The sequence below is a fragment of the Ochotona curzoniae genome, unplaced genomic scaffold, assembly GCF_017591425.1.
Source record: "Ochotona curzoniae isolate NIBS_2020 unplaced genomic scaffold, NIBS_Ocur_1.0 contig_1274, whole genome shotgun sequence".
In the NCBI taxonomy this organism is placed as follows: Eukaryota; Metazoa; Chordata; class Mammalia; order Lagomorpha; family Ochotonidae; genus Ochotona; species Ochotona curzoniae.
This window is the reverse complement of record NW_024465023.1, coordinates 13758613-13778216: the sequence shown is the minus strand read 5'-3', so window position 1 is coordinate 13778216 and position 19604 is coordinate 13758613. Positions and strand designations below refer to the sequence as shown.

The 19604-nt window shown below is 37.3% G+C and overlaps 1 protein-coding gene across 12 annotated transcripts in view; it reads left to right on the top strand.

Moving 5' to 3' along the window:
• Positions 1–19604, top strand: part of USP9X (ubiquitin specific peptidase 9 X-linked) — a 107652-nt gene that overhangs the window by 38204 nt on the left and 49844 nt on the right. For 9 of the 12 annotated variants that reach the window (XM_040999831.1, XM_040999794.1, XM_040999787.1 and 6 more), the window contains 11 exons: positions 363–581; positions 3132–3247; positions 3667–3918; positions 4018–4156; positions 5770–5922; positions 7128–7232; positions 7419–7625; positions 8355–8491; positions 9660–9808; positions 16976–17063; positions 19130–19472. In XM_040999831.1, the coding sequence (XP_040855765.1) occupies positions 363–581; positions 3132–3247; positions 3667–3918; positions 4018–4156; positions 5770–5922; positions 7128–7232; positions 7419–7625; positions 8355–8491; positions 9660–9808; positions 16976–17063; positions 19130–19472 (1908 nt within the window). The remainder of the gene's footprint in view (positions 1–362; positions 582–3131; positions 3248–3666; positions 3919–4017; positions 4157–5769; positions 5923–7127; positions 7233–7418; positions 7626–8354; positions 8492–9659; positions 9809–16975; positions 17064–19129; positions 19473–19604) is intronic. The other 3 variants (XM_040999856.1, XM_040999838.1, XM_040999872.1) reach the window with 2 other exon arrangements.

The window sequence follows — 19604 nt, the reverse complement described above, 5'->3', positions numbered from 1 at the left end:
TTAGATAGTAAATCTCCATTTTAGATAATTGATTATTGTTTAAATTTTAGGATTGTTGCCTCTGGTTTACAAATTCTAAAGAGAAAACAAAATATCTTCAGTCTTTTGTTTGTGAATATAATAGCAGGAAATTTAGATACCTCGTTCATTTTATATTGCCATAATGAATGATTTTAGAATGTAGATACCATGTAAGTTATGAAATAGGGGCTGATTTGTTTTGATTATTTCTGATACTAATGAAATTAAATGAAGCTCAAATTAGTATAAAAATGGAACAGTCATTAAAATTAGTAGATAACTTTTGTTTGCAATTGCATTTTTTTTATCTTCTAAATCACCTTTTGCTCTCTATATAACAGAGATGTATTATTAATAATACTCATCGACTGGTGGAGTTGTGTGTGGCCAAGTTGTCCCAAGACTGGTTTCCACTTCTAGAACTTCTTGCCATGGCCTTAAATCCTCATTGCAAATTCCATATCTACAATGGCACCCGTTCATGTGAACCCGTTTCCTCAAGTGTTCAGTTGCCTGAAGATGAACTCTTTGCTCGTTCTCCGGACCCTCGATCACCAAAGGTGTGTTGGTTTATTAATTTCAAAATGAAATATTAGTCATTTAGTTATTTTACAGAACTCATTTTAATATGAAAAGTAACTTCATATTATTAAAGGAATTCTGAGTTAATTGTGTATTAGATGCTTTGTTTTATACCAAGGCTATTTTTGTTTCTGTGGCTGTTAACTTTTTCAGTGATTAAACACTTCACGTGTGAGGCTCAAATTGTGACTCTAAAAACACACAGAACCGTGAGCCCTGTTCATAGCAGCTGGCATCCTAGTTCACTGCTAATGGGTCTCCTTTTCTTGCTTTTCCCAGGCATAAGTCAGTCCTTATTTTCTTTTGCCTTTTGTTTTTGGAAATAGTCATACTTTGCTTTGGTTTCAGGCCATATTTTCCTTTGAAATAAACTATGTATTTTAGGATTTTTGACTCAAAAAGTAAGTGTTCTGTATCAGCGTAAACATGCTCTACATTTTAAAACATGTATCCTTCAACTATGCTGCCTTAAATACTAAAATGACACTGTACAGTTTTTAGATTTTGATGTTAGACATACCTTCATCTACTGGTTTACTAGACGAAAATGAATGCCTCTTAACAGCCAGGGTTGAGCTAGCATGAAGCCAGGAGCTGGGAATTGAATCCACGCCTTTCATGTGGGTGATAGCTACACAAATATGTGCTTTTCCGGTGCCCCCTAGTGGGAAGCGGTGGTGGAGGGCTGAGCTAGTATCAGACACACTGATACTGGGTGCAGGCATCCCAAGTGGCAAAGGCCTGCCACAGGAGAGACATTCTTAGTGTTGTGAGTCTTACAGCAATTTTCTTGTTCCAAACCAGACAAAAATCTGAAGTAGAGTGCTTGTCTTACTCTGTTAAAAGCACAAATCATCAAAATGTGTTGACGTCAGACTTGAGATTTTCTGATCTAGCTAAGCTAGTTCATATTGTTGCCACTAGGTGGCATATTTTTGCTTAAGTAGCACATATTATATCTAAATCATGACAGCCTTCAAGATCAAAATTTTTGTCTACACCAGCATTTTCTTTTATTTTTTATTTTGTGAGTCAATAATCTGTAGTCTGACAGGAAATAACTACTCAGTTTACCATAGATAAATAAAGGTTTGGATGTCTTCTGGTCAAAGATGTTTTCATATCGTTGAAGCCTTATTTTCACTATTAAGCTTATAGCAACTATTAGGATAATTAACCTTTCATAACCTTTAAGAATATAATTTATGGGTCTGGCATGTTGGATCTACGGGTAAATCCTCGCCTTGCACATGCCAGGATCCCATATGGACACTTGTTCGGTGTCCTGGCGACCCCACTTCCCATCCAGCTCCCTGCTTGTGGCCTGGGAAAGCAGTCGAGGGCAGCCCAAAGCCTTGGGACCCTGCACCCACGTGGGGAAACCCGATAGAAAGAAGCTCCTGGCTCCTGGCTTCGGATCAGTTCAGCTCTGGCCATTGTGGCCACTTGGGGAGTGAACAGCAAACAAAACATCTTTCTGTCTCTTCCTCTCTATCTGCTTTTCTAATAAAGATGAAAATAAATTGAAAAGCATATTTATGTGTTACAAGTCTTCTGTTTGCAGTTGTTAACACTAATACAGTTCTCAATTTGAAGAGCTCTCAGTATTACTAAATATTTTTTATTGATAAGCATGCGTTTCAGGTAAAGAAACATGGAAAGATTAGCTTTAGACTGTTTCCTGTCTTGATTATTTAACCTTTTAGTATCCAATGACAAGGAAGATAACCATGAAGAATTTGAATTGCATAGTTATATTGGATTTACTTAATTACAATTCTTTTAAAACTGTTAGAAGACTACCATTTGCATTCCTATTTTCTTTGTAAAACAAACATTACAAAGTTTTATTTGGCATTTTCTGTTTTTCTGAAACTTTAAAAGTAGGTAATAGAAATTGTATTTGCTTTAGGTAGAGAGATTGCCTCTTTACCCTTTACTTTTCTTCTTAGTAGCTTTGAAAATGTGTCCTTTTAGAATAAGTAGAAAATACTGTTTTAAGTATGTTACCTTTTAGATAATATTTTACTTCATAACTATATAACCTTTTAATTCACTTCAAGATTTTAAATAATAGCCATACTTTACTAGCTACCCAGGTGTTTTTTTGTTTTTTTTTTTAAGATTTTTCAGCCAGTATGGTGCCTAAAGAGGCTAATCCTGTGCCTGGCAGCACCAGCATCCCATGAATTACAAATCAGTGTGCTGGATTACCAAGTGATTTGGGTTTTTTGCAGATGCTTTTTAATCTGTATTAAATTACTTTATTCTGTAGTATTTTTAAATGATTAGAAGGTGTTCATGCTCTGTGACATGGTTTCTGAAAAAGTGCTTGCTTTAAATTCTGATGTGTGTGCTCTGTACTTTATACTGTTGCTGAGAGATGAGACTGTTATGAACAAGGTGTGATATTCTAGTTTACAAAAATGATGTGACATGATTTGTTTTACTGAGTTTAATGTTTTGGTCAAGTTACCACTCTGTTTACCTAAAAGCAAGTAGTTAACTGTGTTTCATTAATATTGCAGGGTTGGCTAGTGGATCTCCTCAACAAATTTGGTACTTTAAATGGGTTCCAGATTTTGCATGATCGTTTTATTAATGGATCAGCATTAAATGTTCAAATAATTGCAGCTCTTATTAAGTAAGTTACATTTTTTAAATATTCAGTATCTTGTAGAACAGATTGTAGTTATTCAGTTGTGATTCCCATTTATTACTTAGATTTTTCTTTTTCAGTTTGAGGGATCAGTGGAGGCAGAGGGCATCCGTACCATCCATAGACTCGTTGCTGTCAATCTAGCTCTTCCACATGGGTGGTAGGAGCCCAGTTACTTAAGCCATAATCTAGTCTTCTAGGGCTTGTTAACAGGAAAGTAGGGTTGAAAACCTGAGTTGGAAATCAAACCCAGACACTCCCAGGTCGAATGGCAGACATTTAGCTACTGTGCCAAATGCCCACTCCTGGATTTTATTTTATTTTTTTTAGATGAGTGTTTAGTCCTAATTGATGTTAAGTAATTGAGTACTAAAGTAGCTTGTGTATTTTTGTATTTGTTTCAGACCATTTGGACAATGCTATGAGTTTCTTACTCTTCATACAGTGAAAAAGTACTTTCTTCCGATAATAGAAATGGTTCCACAGTTTTTAGAAAACTTGACTGATGAAGAACTGAAAAAAGAAGCAAAGAATGAAGCCAAAAATGATGCCCTTTCCATGATTATTAAATCTTTGAAGAATTTAGCATCAAGGGTTCCAGGACAAGAAGAAACTGTAAAAAATTTAGAAATATTTAGACTAAAAATGATACTTAGGTAAGCTACTTATACCTAAAAATGAAACTTAGATAAGCTACCCATTTAAAAGGATTTTACATTTTTAGCATCATACTGACTACTGAATTTCTTTCATAGGTTATTGCAAATTTCTTCTTTCAATGGAAAGATGAATGCACTGAATGAAGTTAATAAGGTGATATCTAGTGTATCGTACTATACTCATCGCCATGGTAACCCAGAGGAGGAAGAGTGGCTTACAGCTGAAAGAATGGCAGTATGTTCTTTTTATTCTGCTATTCGGAACAAGAATGTACTTTAAAATAATTATTAGAAAAACTATACCTAAAATGATAATAAGCATTTTCAAATAAATCCTGATTGGGGAACATTTTGATTTTAATTCCATTAATGTTGGTGAATTTTTTCTGGTGGTAACATAGTTTATTATTTGGTAGTTTTATTGGTAACTTAGTAAGTCTTTAATAAACTTATTGTTGAATGTCATTTTCTTAAGTATTTACTAGTGTGGAGTTGGTTGAAATAGATTCACTAGAGGTGATCTCTTGAATTAAATTGGTAGCTTCTGGCATCTTATGAATGAAGTGGCCTATTATTCATCTGATCAATTCTTGTGACAATTTTTAAATAGAAAATAGAATTATAAAATAAGGTTTATGTGGAATTTTTATAATTTTGAAAATTTCATTTTTGAGGCACTTAACATTTTGATATTGAATGTTTAAGAAACATTCATTGTATTTTATGCATACTATTGTTTTAAAATGAAGCCATATATGTTATAGGTCAATGTGTTTTTGTTTGTTTGTTTGCTTTTTGGGTTTTTTTTTTTGTGACAATACTAGGAATACAATTCTTTGCCTTCAAAGATTCCTTAAGTTTAGTAGGGGGAAGAGATTAGAATGTGGGTAAAGATACGTGGAGAACGCTTAGACACAGGCCCTGTGGCAAGGCGACAGTCTGCTGGTAAGATGTCTGGCTTTATAGGCAGGGTGTGCCTTTCTGTCTAGTGTAAAATTGAGCAGAGCTACTGAAATGGTGCTAGTCCTAGGTAGGACAGAAAAGCATTGAGTGCCTAAAGAATTTTGAAGCCATTTATCATTGTCACTTTTTTCTGTATTTTACAAGATTATTAGTAGAAGTTAAAAAGCTCATCCTTTACCAGGTGAGAAAGTGCACTTGTGTAGCACATGTTAGATTTTTGTTTTCAAACTCAATACTGTAAAAATCAGACTGGATTCTACCTTTTTGTATGAGCAGTTAGTGAATTCTGCTGTGGATATTAAATAAATGCAGGTCTAGCACTGTTAGTAAAGTTAATTCTGTGCAAACTTGCTGACTTGAGATTTTAGATGTAGCTCCTGTTTATTTTCTGTAGTAGTATAATTTGTTACTGGGATTATTCAGAAGATTTGAGAACTAATGAATAACCAGGAATAATATATCTGCTGCTTCGTAATCAGTTAATAAAAATAAAAGAAAAAAAATGCCTTTTCACCTAAGATCTTAAACATAATTCTGAGATAAAAACCATATGAAGGGTCTGAACATGTGAAAATTGGCCCTGTGCTACCCTATCTAAACTGTGGTAACTGTAGAGGTTTTTTTTTTTTTTTTTTTTTTTTTTTTTGTTAAATGATTTCAGTGTTTCTCACTGATGTGAGCATTTCTATTTGTGCAATATTATGTCCTTTGAAATTATTGTGTTTTTTTTTTTTTCGTAATTTTCTGTTGCATTTTTGTACACTTGCCAATGTTTTTGGCATCCAACTTAGATTGCTTGTTAAATGTAGAGAGTTATTACATATTTTAAAAAAAGTTTCTGTGTTTTAGTTTCTGCTTTGAACCAATTCTTTGAATTTTGTTTAGGAATGGATACAGCAGAACAACATCTTATCCATAGTCTTGCGAGATAGTCTTCATCAACCTCAGTACGTAGAAAAGCTAGAGAAGATACTTCGTTTTGTCATCAAAGAAAAAGCTCTGACTTTACAGGATCTTGACAACATTTGGGCAGCACAGGTAAGGAATTTAAGGTGATGCTTATTTTTTTAAAAGAATGGTGGTACTTGAGTAAAGCAATAAGTGAAAATAATCTGTCAACTGTATTTGGTAAAAGTTGGCTATTTATACATTAAAATAAGAGTGTAAAGTTGCCTAATTGGTTCCCTTCATAGACTTAAGGGAAGAACTTGGGATGTCAGGAAATTTATTTTTTTTTTAAAGATTTATTTATTTTTATTACAAAGTCAGATATACAGGGAGAAGGAGAGATAGAGAGGAAGATCTTCCGTCCGATGATTCACTCCCCGCTGGTCCGAAGCCAGGATCCAGGAACAACTTCTAGGTCTCCCACTTGGGTGCAGGATCCCAAAGCATTGGACCATCCTTGACTGCTTTCCCAGGCCACAAGCAGGGAGCTGGATGGAAAGTGGAGCAACCGGGATTAGAACCGGTGCCCATATGGGATCCCGGCACTTTCCAGGCGAGGACTTTAGCTGGTAGGCCATGGCGCCGAACCCAGAATATCAGGAAATTTACATCACTTGTTTAGAGACTTACAATGACTAATCTTAAAAGATTTATAGGTTTTCAAAAGTACTGCTAACTTTGACATAAGGGCTGAAAACTTGAGTTATTGTAATGATATACTTCACTCATGAATCACTTAGATTACAAAGCTTGCCCTTTTTTTTTTCGTCTATACAAACCAGAAAAATAGTTTTATCTTACAGTGATTAGTTTCCAGTTTGTGAAGAAAGCATTGGTGTGCCTTAGTTTTTTCCTAGTTGCAGTGTTAAAATTCAAATGTGTTATTACATGAATTACCTATGTACATATTTACATTCGTAGATCAAGAAATTGAGGCTGTTTTGCCTAATGTTTAGTTTGTCCGTATCATGTATTAGAATGCTTGGGTTTGAATTCCTGCCCTTCAACTTCCGGCTAAGGTAGATCCTGAGAGGTAGCAGTATGTGGGAGGATGTCATTGCAGGCTGTTGGGAAGTAAACCAATAGATGGGCACTCTGTCTCTCTGCCTCTAATTTTTTTTTTAAATGAAATTGATAGTTTTTAGAGCACAATTGTAATGCACTTATATAGTTAGGAATTTTCTTGCATTGCTTGGTTAAATTAAGGAAACATGCTTATCAGCAAGTAGTATACACTAAACTGATGATCAAATTCTAATGTACTATGATACTTGTTTTTGTTTCTTTTTCAATAGGCGGGGAAACATGAGGCCATTGTGAAAAATGTACATGATCTTCTGGCAAAATTGGCCTGGGATTTTTCTCCTGAACAACTTGATCATCTTTTTGATTGTTTTAAGGTAAAGTTACCTTTTATTTTAAATGTAACTAATTCATTAAATATATGATTTTTGTTACCTAATAAAAACTTAATAGAAATCTCAGCCTTCTCTGGTAGGAAGGAATTTGACCATAGCTAAATCAATGATGATTTAACAAGGAATGGGTGTTCATAGGTTTCTTCTATGTGATCACCTTCTTTTTAGGCCAGTTGGACAAATGCAAGTAAAAAGCAACGTGAAAAGCTACTTGAACTGATCCGTCGTCTTGCAGAAGATGATAAAGATGGCGTAATGGCACATAAAGTGTTGAACCTTTTATGGAATCTGGCCCACAGTGATGATGTGCCTGTTGATATCATGGACCTGGCTCTCAGTGCCCACATAAAAATACTGGATTATAGTTGCTCCCAAGTAAGCAACTGCTGCTTTTTTCACTTGTGACATATCTCCTTCACAGTTAGAATGGCTCCATTACAAGGCAGTTCCAGGCTATTCAATATTTTTTAAATGATGTGTGAGAATTTACAGGCCTTATTCATACAAGTCTGCTTTTCTTTATGTAGATCTCTGCATCAGGGCTTTACAAATCATCTAAAAAACATCTTTACTCTTCTTGAGTGAAGAGTGTCAGCTCAGGTTATTTAATGGTGGTATGTCAAATGTATGGTACTGAGATACATTATAAAATAGTAAAGCTGATAGGCGATATTCAGAAATGAGAAGTTAGGTTTTCTTTGCTCATAGGGAAATGGGGGGGGGGACGGGGGCGGGAAGGTCAGTTGGCTTTCCCAAACAATGAAACCTTTAGTTGATATGTTAAATGTTAATGCTAGATTCTAAGAGAATCTTAGAAGTCAGTGTTTAATTCTGGCCAACATTTAAAACCAAACTGTGAATTTGCCAAATATTTTTGGATAGGTATATTTGGGTCCCTGTCATGCAGAACTTTTACGTAGTGCTGTCTGGTTTGAAGTTTTGATAGTAAACATAAGACTAACATGTACTTAAAGCTCTTTTTCATTACTGAATTGTAATACAGGAATGTGATGCTAAAATAAAAGCTTTTATTGTATTTTCAAAATAATGATAGTAAAATTCTCACTGCTGGCCTATATTAAACATTAAAATTGTATGTTTCAGGATCGTGACACACAAAAGATCCAGTGGATTGACCGTTTTATAGAAGAACTTCGCACAAATGACAAATGGGTTATTCCTGCACTGAAGCAAATCAGAGAAATTTGTAGTTTGTTTGGTGAAGCACCTCAAAATTTAAGGTAGTGTATTTAATCCCGGGACATGTAAAATCTTTCTGCCAGTGTTTTTGAAAGAAACACCAAAATTTGCAGAAGCAAATTTAAAAGAAAATTAGTGAGGTGATAGAAGACAAAAACATTAGATTTTTTTTTGTTGTTTGTTTTTTGAAAGATTTCTTAGGGCCCGGTGCTTTGGCTTTTGGTACAAAGAAGTTTTGAAATCTTTGCCTAATTTTTTCATAATAAGCATTTTCATGTCTATATGTAGATTTAAAACTATGTTGACATCAGCGTGTGCTCTTCCCCTTTTTTCCCACAAAATTTTCAACATTTAATGGGATACATTTGTCCCAAGGCTGAGTAGAAACAATGTGAAATTGCAGACATTTATCTTAATTACATTTGGGCAAATATTTTGATATATTTGACCTGCTATTAACGTTGATCTTTTAGGCAATGTGAAATTTTTTTTAATTTAAGGTTTATTTATTTTCACATGATAAGAGTTACAGAGGAGAGTCTGGAATCTGCTGGCTCAGACTCCAAATTACCACAATGGCCAGAGCTGAGCCAGTCTGAAATTGGGAGCCAGGAGTTTCCTTTGGGCGTCTCATGTGGATACATGGAGCCATAGGCTGCTGCGCTCTCAGCTCGCCAGTGGAGAGCTAGATTAAAAGTTTTAACAGGATCAACACCCATATGTGATGCCAGTTGCCACAGGCACATAATCAGCCAGTATGCCTTTGTGCCTACTCCAGCCATTTCTGAAATCTTTTTTGCGGGTAAACCTTCCACACACACTGCAAAAAAGTGGCCTAATATTCACTATTAATAGTCACATCTGTAAAAGTTGATAAATTTCAATGAGAATGACAGATCCAAAGGGCTGTAGACCTTTTTGTTGTGAAAGGAGCCTACTTATCTAGAAACTAAGTACCTGCGAATGCACCTTGAATACCAGTCTTTGAAGTAAGCTTCCCTGGGGCAGAGTTGGAGACAACATGTAAAATAAGGATAATGACTTGTTTTTTCAATCACTCAGTATTTTGTTGATGCATTGTTTTGATGTCATTGAAGTCATTGGACAGATGTGTAAATTTTTTAGGTTTTAAAATTAGTAGCTGAGATCTTAAGTAGTATAAGCTCTTTTGATTAAAACAGAATTTAATTGCCTAATTATATTGTTAAGTTCTTCTCGTTTCAGTCAAACTCAGCGAAGCCCCCATGTATTTTATCGCCATGATTTAATCAATCAACTTCAGCACAATCATGCCCTAGTTACTTTGGTAGCAGAGAACCTTGCAACTTACATGGAAAGCATGAGATTGTATGCCAGAGGTATGAATTATGGGAAACAATAAGTGATGATTTTTTTTGTGTGTGTTTTTTTGCTAACTGCTTGTCTTTGTCATACTTCTTGTTAAACTGTTTCTCATTCAGTATCTGAGAAGCTCTGCCTGCTTATTTTAAACCTGCTTTTACATAAGGAATAATGGTGTGGCAGCTTGCAGCTTTACCTGTTCTTCCACAATGCTGGCTGATAGGGCTATTTTCTTTTTTTAAAGATTTATTTATTTCTAGTGAAAAGGCAGATTTACTGAGAAAGATCAGAGAGAAAGATACAGAGAGAAAGGTCATCTGTCAGTTCACAATGACCTAAGCTGAACCAATCCAAATCTAAGAATTTTGAGCTTCTTCTGGGTCTCCCAAGTGAATTCGTAGTCCCAAGGATTTAGACTATCCTCCCCTGCTTTGCCAGGCCACAAGCAGGGGGCTGGCTGGGAAGTGGAGCAGTGAGGATATGAACTGGTACCTATATGGGATCCTAGTACATGCAAAACATGTGGAACAGCTGGGTCAAGAACTGGTGCCTATATGGGATCCCAGCACTTGGAAGTGGAGGATTAGCTAGTTGAGGCATCATGCCAGGCCCTGTTTTTTATTTGGTTATGTATTTTATTGACTTGTCTAAGTCTTTTGAGTATTTATTACAGGTTTTTCATAATCCTAAATTCATACTTTGTAAGAGCTTCAAGGACTGTGGATTAAAAATTTTGAAGATTATACAAGGGGCTATAAGAATTTTGAAGTTTATCTTGTATTAAAAATGTGAAATTGTTTAAGCACATGTGGGTATATCAACAAACGATTCTTAAGTGCCTGTTATCTGGAGTTCTGTACTGGATATTGGATTTTCTTTTGAATAAACCTTTTTCCTTTAAAAGATTTGTTTATTTGTAAGAGTTACAGATTGATTTTCCATCTGCTAGCTCCTTCCCGAAATGGCTGCAGTGGCAGATCTGGGGTAGTCTCAAACAGGAACTCCTTCCACGTCTCCCACATGAATGGCAGGGGCCCAAGACTTTGGTTCCTTCTTGACTGCTTTCCCAGGCCAGAAGCAGGGAGCTTGGTGGGAAGTGGAGCAGCCAGGATCTGAACTGACACCTGTATGGAATGCTGGCACATGCAAGGATTTAGCCACTAGACTGTCACATACCAGGCGCAAGATATCAGAACTCTTTATGGGGGTTCTTTGTGATTTAAAGAATTAGTTAATTTTACTCATTTTTATGAAGTTTCTATCTGAAGAAATAATAGATGGAAGTTGTAAAACAGTTTTTAAAGATTTACTTATTTATTTAGGAAAATCAGAGTTATAGTGAGTTGGAGAAACAGAGAGAAAGATCTTCCACTATTGGTTCACTCCCCAAGTGGCTACAACGGCCAGAGTTGAACTGATCCAGAGTCAGGAGCCAGGAACTTCCTCCAGGTCTCCCACGCGTGTGCAAGATCCCAAGTCTTTGGGCCATCCTCAACTGCTTTCCCAGGCCACAGACAGGGAGCTGGATGGGAAGTGGAGCAGCCAACATACGAACTGTTGCCCATATGGGTTCCTGGGGCATGCAGGGCTTTGACTTTTAGCCACTAGGCTACTGTACCAGGTCCAAAATGGAATTCTTTAAAATAATTTTATTTTGGTGACAGTGCTTCAGAATTATGAAAATGCATATTATTTTTTAGAATGTTTGTTTTAATGTTCCTGTTACATTTTCCCACGGGCTTTTTGCAGTGCTCTTGCAGATCTTTATAGCCTTGAGACAGGAAACGCACGAGATCATTAAACATCTTACTCCGCAGAGATCTTATGTTGTGATGTGGAAAACACACAGGTGTTAGCTTTCTTTCTTAGCTTAATTATGTCAAAATAAATGATGAAAGTAATTGCACCTGTTGAGTACATCAGTTTTCGAGTTAGAGTAAACTACTTAGGAACCTTATATTTTGTTTGTTTTTTGCAAGGTTTGTTTTGTTTGTTTCAAAGGCAGAGTTGAAAGGAGAGAGCGGGCTTCGTGGGCTGGTTCCTACCCCATAGTGACTTGTGCGCATTAGGCAGGAATCAGGAGCCTAGAAAACTCCATCTGGGTTGCCCATGTGGATAGCAAGGTCCCAAGTGCTTAAAAGCCGTTTTCTACTTCCCCACATTCATTAAATTGTCTGATATTTTCCTGAGAAGATAGGGCAAAAATATATATATTTTTAAAAAGGCATGGGATGGGGAAAGCATTTATGCAATATCATCTTAATTGTCAGACAAAAAGTAAGAATTTGAATCTTTGAGCCACAGCTATTTCTCAGCTGCAGCTTTTAGAAATACTGCTTACTGCAGCTGTGAGTAAGTAGAAGGGTTTTCCTAGCTGCTACTTTCAAAGACTACTACTACTACATTGTCTTTCTCTGTACTGTGTTTCAAAAGGTCTGTTCCAGTAGGCATGGCTAAGAGGACTAAGACAGGCTGAGAACACTGGGCTGTTTACAATACGCCAACCAAACTTGCCGCTAAAGTGGATGCTGTTTATCAGGAAGGCAATCTAGAAAATGAGATGCTTCTGTACCCAATTTCTAGCACATAATCATAATGTACAGGAATATTTTTCTGGTAGAAGGTGGCACTATCTGGCCTCTTGCTGCTGCTCAGTGGGTACAGATGTTCTTCCAGAGGAAGAGAGAAAATGTGAAGGCCAAAAGCTTACCGTCTGTACTTGGAGTGGCTTCATTCCCAGTGCATGCTGTGCCTGAAGATGGTATCCATATTAGAGATTTTGGTGTAGAACACTTTAAAAGGGTGCCCATAGCTCCCCTGTACTGATATATGGAACACCGAAACACCCAGAAGATGTAGTCAAAGAGAAAGACAAGAGAGGCTCCCTTGGAGGTCAGGAATGCTGTGTTATATTCATTAGGCTGCATCCACTCAAAAACAAGAGTGGAACAGAGTCAAACTGAAAACTGCACATAGATCCATAAGCAAGGGCTAAAACATGACCAGTGGGCCCGGCAGTGTGGCCTAGCGACTAAAGTCCTCGCCTTGAATGCCCCAGAATCCCATATGGGCGCCGGTTCTAATTCCAGCAGCTCCACTTCCCATCCAGCTCCCTGCTTGTGGCCTGGGAAAGCAGTGCAGGATGGCCCAAAGACTTGGAACCCTGCATCTGTGTGGGAGACCCAGAAGAGGTTCCTGGTTTCCGGCTTCAGATCGGCACAACACCGATTGTTGCACTCACTTGGGGAGTGAATCATCGGATGGAAGATCTTCCTCTGTCTCTCCTCCTCTCTGTATATCTGACTTTGTAATAAAAATAAATAAATCTTTAAAAAAAAAAACTTGACCAGCATAGATAGGGTCCCAAGATTCAGTTTCTAACCAAATAAAACTAGGTGAGCAATAAACTACCTTGATTCAGGGCCAACTCCTTGGAAGCCAGGGTGAAAAATTGGATGTATTCCTGGCAGTATGTGTATATACACAATTTCCTCATGTCTGGAATGATTGAAAAGGGATCATGCATTCTGCTAATCTCTGAATCCAGTGCATATATGTATGTAAAGGGTTAAAATGTAACTAGATAAGAGAATTGAAGTAGCCTTTGACCAGTAAGAAACTTGTATTTAATCAGGAGGCAACTCCTAATTAGCCAAGATAAAAGATAAAAATGAGGACAGAGTTGCCATAAGTTGTATAGGGTAGGATGAATAAGCTTCATAAAGTTTATTCTGCCCAGTCATTAAACAACGAAGCAAATACCTTTAACTGGAAGGAGTGGGATCAAAATCCAAATAGCTGTTACGTGTCTACAATGTCCTGGTATGAAGAACATGTAGGCACCAACAGAAAGATTTGACCCATACTGCAATTGCCTTTGAAAGGAGTCCAGATAGGCTTGGCGGACATGAAAGCTGTTATAAATGTCCTTCAAGAACTGAGTAAAATGATGCTGTAATTAAAGTAGGATGAGAGTGTTTACATATCAGTGAACATGTAGAAATTAATTTTGAAGAAGAACCACTTTAAAGTATACTAATCCAAATGAAAATTGACTAAATGATCTCATGGTTAGATTTGAATTGATAAAAGAATCTGTAAACAGGGCCTGGTGTGGTGGCCTAGTGACTAAAGTCTTCACCTTGCATGCTTCGGGATCCCATATGGGCGCTGGTTCTAATCCCGGCGACCCCACTTCCCATCCAGCTCCCTGCTTTGTGGCCTGGGAAAGCAGTTGAGGACAGCCCAAAGCCTTGGGACCCTGCACCTGCATGCGAGACCCAGTGGAAGCTCCTGGCTCAGCTCCAGCCGTTGCAGCCACTTGGGGAGTGAATCAACAGATGGAAGATCTTCCTCTGTCTCTCCTCCTCTCTGTATATCTTTCTAATAAAAATAAATAAATCTTTTTTTAATCAGTAAACAACAGAGAAACAAGGGTGAAGGAAGAGCACCAGAATTTCAGGGAAATATGGGGAACTATTAAGCATTCTGATCTATATAATGATACACACACACACATACACACACACACATTGCATCACGGTAAACCTAACAAATTTCAAGAGCTGGCTTCTATAGATTATTGGAGGTCGGTGGATAATAGTACAACACATTTATAGAGTTGGAGTCAGTGGGAGGACTGATCTGACAACCAAGACTTTTGCTTGTAAAGATCTGCCAAAACAAGACAGACACCTCCAATGTAATTAAAAGTTTATTACTATCAGATTGACCTCGCAAGAAATCTAAAAGGAGATAAATAGGCTACAGATCAAGTGGCAGCAGTGACTGGATTCTGAACAAAGACAAAAGACCGGAACAGAACCAACCTCTAAGGTGTAACAGACATCTGTAGAATTCTTCGCTCACCAGTTGTTGAAACTACTAAAACTACATGATCATCTCAGTAGATAGGGAAATAGCATTCAAAAGTGCTTCGCATTGTCATAAAAATGCTCAGCAGGCTAGAAATTGAAAGCTTTTTCATCTTGATCAAAGGTATTGGCAAAACAACAAAGAAAACCACTGGAATGTAATGATGAAAAATAAGTCAGGAATGAGAGAAACCACTTCTAATTTTTGTTGTTAAACATTAATTTATTTGTTTGAATAGCAAAGTGAGGGGGAGACAGAGGTCTTTAATGCACTATTAAATCCACTCCTCAAATAGCTTTATTGGCCATTGCTGGACCTGTCTAAATCTACAAGCCTGGAGCTCCCATTTGGTTTCCCATGTGGGTGGCAGATGCCCAAGCACTCATCAATCCATCTTTCACTGCTTTTCCCAGTGATTAACGGAGAAATGAATCTGAATTACAACAGTGACAATTTTAAGCAGTGCTGGTATGGGATACCACCTTCAAACAGCAGGCTAGTCTCAACCACTTGTGTTTGAATGTTATACTCCAGATTCTAGTGTGGGTAAATAGGCAAGAAAAAGAACTAAAAGGCATCCACATTGGAAAGAAAATCAAACTAAATTTACTGTTAATAGAAAATATGAGGAGTTTACTACAATGTTAAGTTGAAGTGTTTACAAGTAGCATCATAAAGTACCAAATAGGGATAAACAGTCGACACAGTGGTTATGACACTGCATGAGATGCTTAGATCCCCTGTTGTTGGTGTACCTGGGCTTGAGTCCTGGCTCCCCTTCTGATTTCAGCTTCCTGGTAATGTGCATCTTGGGAGGCGGCAGTGATGACTTAAGTTAGGTCCCAGCTACCCACATGAAATACCGTGATTGAATCCCAGGCCCCTGGATTTGGTCTAATCCAGCCTGGCTGTTGAAGGCATTTAGGGAGTAAATCAACCAGTGGGATCCCAGCTCTTGTGCTGTATCCCTTCTCCCCCATTTATATCTTCCTCCTTTTCTTCTCCCTTAACAATTGTTTGGAAAAAAGGTAAATAACATACTTGGTTGTAACTGTTAGACAACATTGGAATTTGTATCCCCCAAAATTTGTGTGTTAGAAACTTAATCACCAGTGTGATTGTATTAGCAGTTGGAGTCTGAAGGAAGGTGCTTCATTCATTAGGGGTATGTTCTCATGGATAGATTAGTTATGTTAGGGATTATAATAAGTTCAGCCACTTCTTGCTTTTACCCCGTGTCTCCTTTCTGCCTTTCATGGAATGATGATACTTCAAGAAAGTTTTCATCAGATGCAGGCCCCTCAAATTTGAATTTGCCTGCATCTAGAACTGTAAGGAATAAGTGTGTTATTTATAAAATACCCAGTCTGGTTTTGTGTTATGGTAGCACAAATGGGCTTAAGGAGATAATGCGCCCTGAGTGGCTTTGGAGATTCAGTACAGTCCTGTAAAAATCCTTGCTTGTGCTTTTCTTCTTTCTTCCTTGCAGAAATTCGCAAAGCTAACCCTAAAATTCATAGACCATGGACTCAAACTACTTATATCTAAAAATATTCTTTCAAATCAATAATTAAAATACTAAGCAATGGATGAAGGATCTGAGTAAAGGTTTTTCCAAAGATGGGCAATATGGCCAATAAGCACTTAGAGGAAAAAATGCTCTATATCAGTAGTTATTCAGGGAAGTGAAATCAGAACCATAGTAAGATATACTAGTGCATACTAGGATGGCATGACAGTGGTCTCATTGAGAATATGAGGGATCATAAAATTGTACAACCATCTTTATAAATAAGCAGTTTCTTAAGATGAATTTACCATGTGAGTTTACCATATGTCCCTTTCCTAGTTACATTTCCAAATGGAATGGAAATATGTGTATGAATATTCATCGCAGTGTTAATGGGAAATAAGTAGAAATAATTCAAATGTCCATCACTTTATAAATGAACAAAATTTGATATAGCCATACAAAGAAAATACCAGTCAACAATTTATAAATACATGTGTTATGACATGTGAGCCTTGAGAATTTTATGCTAGGTAGATAAAAGCTTGGTTAGAAAAAAACATGCTGACTTTATTATCTCATTTGAAAAATCTCAAACTAAGGGCTGGGTGAGAAGGCAAATGAGAAAAGAGAGTTTGTCCAATATGTTAAGATTGTGTTTTATAAGTGTGTGAAAGATGGTTTTTTTGGGCTGCCACGATGCTACAGAACTAACGACTTTTTAACTGAATTCATTCGATTGAAATCAACATTGATACAAATATCTGTGTATATAATGCATATTTTTCTTGATTTATAGACCATGAAGATTATGACCCACAAACTGTGAGGCTGGGAAGTAGATACAGTCATGTTCAAGAAGTCCAAGAACGGCTTAACTTCCTCAGGTTTGTTTTATGTAGTTGGCGTTGTTTGGGACACCTTAAGATACAGATTAAGGAGTGCACAGTTAATGGGTTGGATAGCTAAATCTTTTCCCCTTGCCACCATAAAGTTGCCTGATGTTTCCAATCACTGAAAACTTACAAAATTACTGTCTGAATTTTAATGTTCTTTTTTGTAATCTTTGATGAGAATACATTTTAAACATCTAGGTAGCCTTCAAATTTTTGTGTTTGTTCATGTTAGAAATCATTACTCTGATTGATTGTTGCTTGTTTGAAAGGCAGCACAGCGGAGAGGGAGAGACACATATCCCATCTGATAGTTTACTCCCCAGATTGATGCAACAGCCAGGACTGAGCCAGAAATCAGGAATTCCATCTAGGTGCCCTACATGGGTGGCAAAGGGTCCAAGTATTTGTGCCATGATCCACTACCTTGCTAGGGACATTAATAGGAAGCTGGATCAAAAGTAGAGTAGCTGCAACTTGGACTGGCACTTTCATATGACAAAATTGTGTTTCATAGAAGTTTTATCAGATTTAGAATCTGAAAAAAGTAAACTGTCTTTGACATGTGGTAGACTTAGGCTTATGGAATGAACAAATTGGTCCTAAACCCATTTGCCATGTTAACATTTGGAATCAGACTTAATTGTAATCCTATTCTTAGTACTTATTTATGTGACCTATGTGTATTAGGCTTGTGTTAAATACTATGTATACTCCTCGTAGCAACATATTGAGACAGGTCCATTTGTGCCAGTGTGTGACAGATGCACTCACCCAGGTTACAGCTTTTCCTTTTAGACTAGACCAATAATTTCAGAAATCAACCTAAGAGCTTTTGTGCTTCTGAATAGGTGCTTGGATGATTTCTGGATAAGCAGTGGAAAGTTTCATTCATATTTTTTTCTTCCAGCTGAAGTAGTTCTGCTGTCATAAGGGTACTTCAAAATGTGGAGAAATGCAATTAAAAATGTTTGTTTTGGTGCAAAATATTTTTAAAAATAATATAAATAACAAATCTTCAAAAAATTGTCCATGAATTTTTTTATAGTACCCTTGTATTTTTATATCTTATTTTCAAAATATTTAGTCTTATTTGAATGGCAGACTTAGAGGAGAGACAGGGAAAGATCTTTTCATCTGCTGATTCACTCCCCCAGATGGCTACATGGCTGGAACTGAGCGAATCCAAATCCAGGAACCAGGAGCTTCTGGGTCTCTTAAATAGGTGCAGGGGCCCAAGGACCTGACCCATTCTCCACTGCCTTCCCAGGCAGTAAGCAGGCAGCTGGATCAGAAGTGGAGCAGCTGGGACATAAAGTATTGCTTGCATGTGAAAGATTAGCCTTTTGAACCACCAATACCAGCCCCTGGTACCCTTGTATTTTATTTTTTTTTAAGATTTATTGTATTTATTGGAAAGTCAGATATACAGAGAGGAGGAGAGACAGAGAGGAAGACCTTCCGTCCAAAGATTCGCTCCCCAAGTGACCATAACAGCCGTGCTGTGCTGATCCGAAGCCAGGAACCAGGAGCTCTTCCAGGTCTGCCATGAGGGTGCAGGCTCCCAAGGCTTTGGGCCGTCCTCAACTGCTTTCCCAGGCCACAAGCAGGGAGCTGGATGGGAAGTGGGGCTGCCGGGATTAGAACCGGCGCCCATATGGGATCCCGGGGCGTTCAAGGCGAGGACTTTAGCAGCTAGGCCACACTGCTGGGCCCCGAATACTTCATTTTTCTTATGATGTTGTATGAGCAGGATGTAAAGTCTCTTAAATTCAAAACCCCTATTAGAAATACTTTGAATAAGGGAGGTTCCAAGTTCAAACTTTTTGGGGAATAAATATTTTATTTGTAATCACATAGCAGAATTCTGGGTGCATCGTACCTAGCATATGCTAATTGAATTAAATTTTTTGGTGGTGCCACAAGAAGGTTGAGAAATGGGTCTTTTTCAAAGAACTTATTTTTATCTGTGGTTAACATATGATTGTGAGTGCATTGTGTACATTCAGATGACCTTTCTGCTTAAAAATTGTATCAATCTAATTGTTTTGTTTTCCAAGATTTCTCTTGAAGGATGGCCAACTGTGGCTGTGTGCGCCCCAGGCAAAACAGATCTGGAAATGTTTAGCTGAAAATGCAGTTTATCTTTGTGATCGTGAAGCCTGTTTTAAGTGGTATTCCAAATTGATGGGAGATGAACCAGACTTAGATCCTGATATTAATAAGGACTTCTTTGAAAGCAATGTGCTTCAGCTTGATCCTTCTCTGTTAACTGAAAATGGAATGAAATGTTTTGAGAGATTCTTCAAAGCTGTGAATTGTCGGGAAGGAAAACTTGTAGCGAAAAGGAGAGCTTATATGATGGATGACTTGGAGTTGATAGGATTAGATTACCTTTGGAGGGTAAGTAAAATGCAAGAACCGTGTTAACTTTTATCTGATTTGATGTTTTGCAAATATTTATTCTGCTCTGCTAATTGTACTAGGAATTTGAAGGAAGCAATTGTTTGTTTCTATCTTACTGTGTCACAGCCA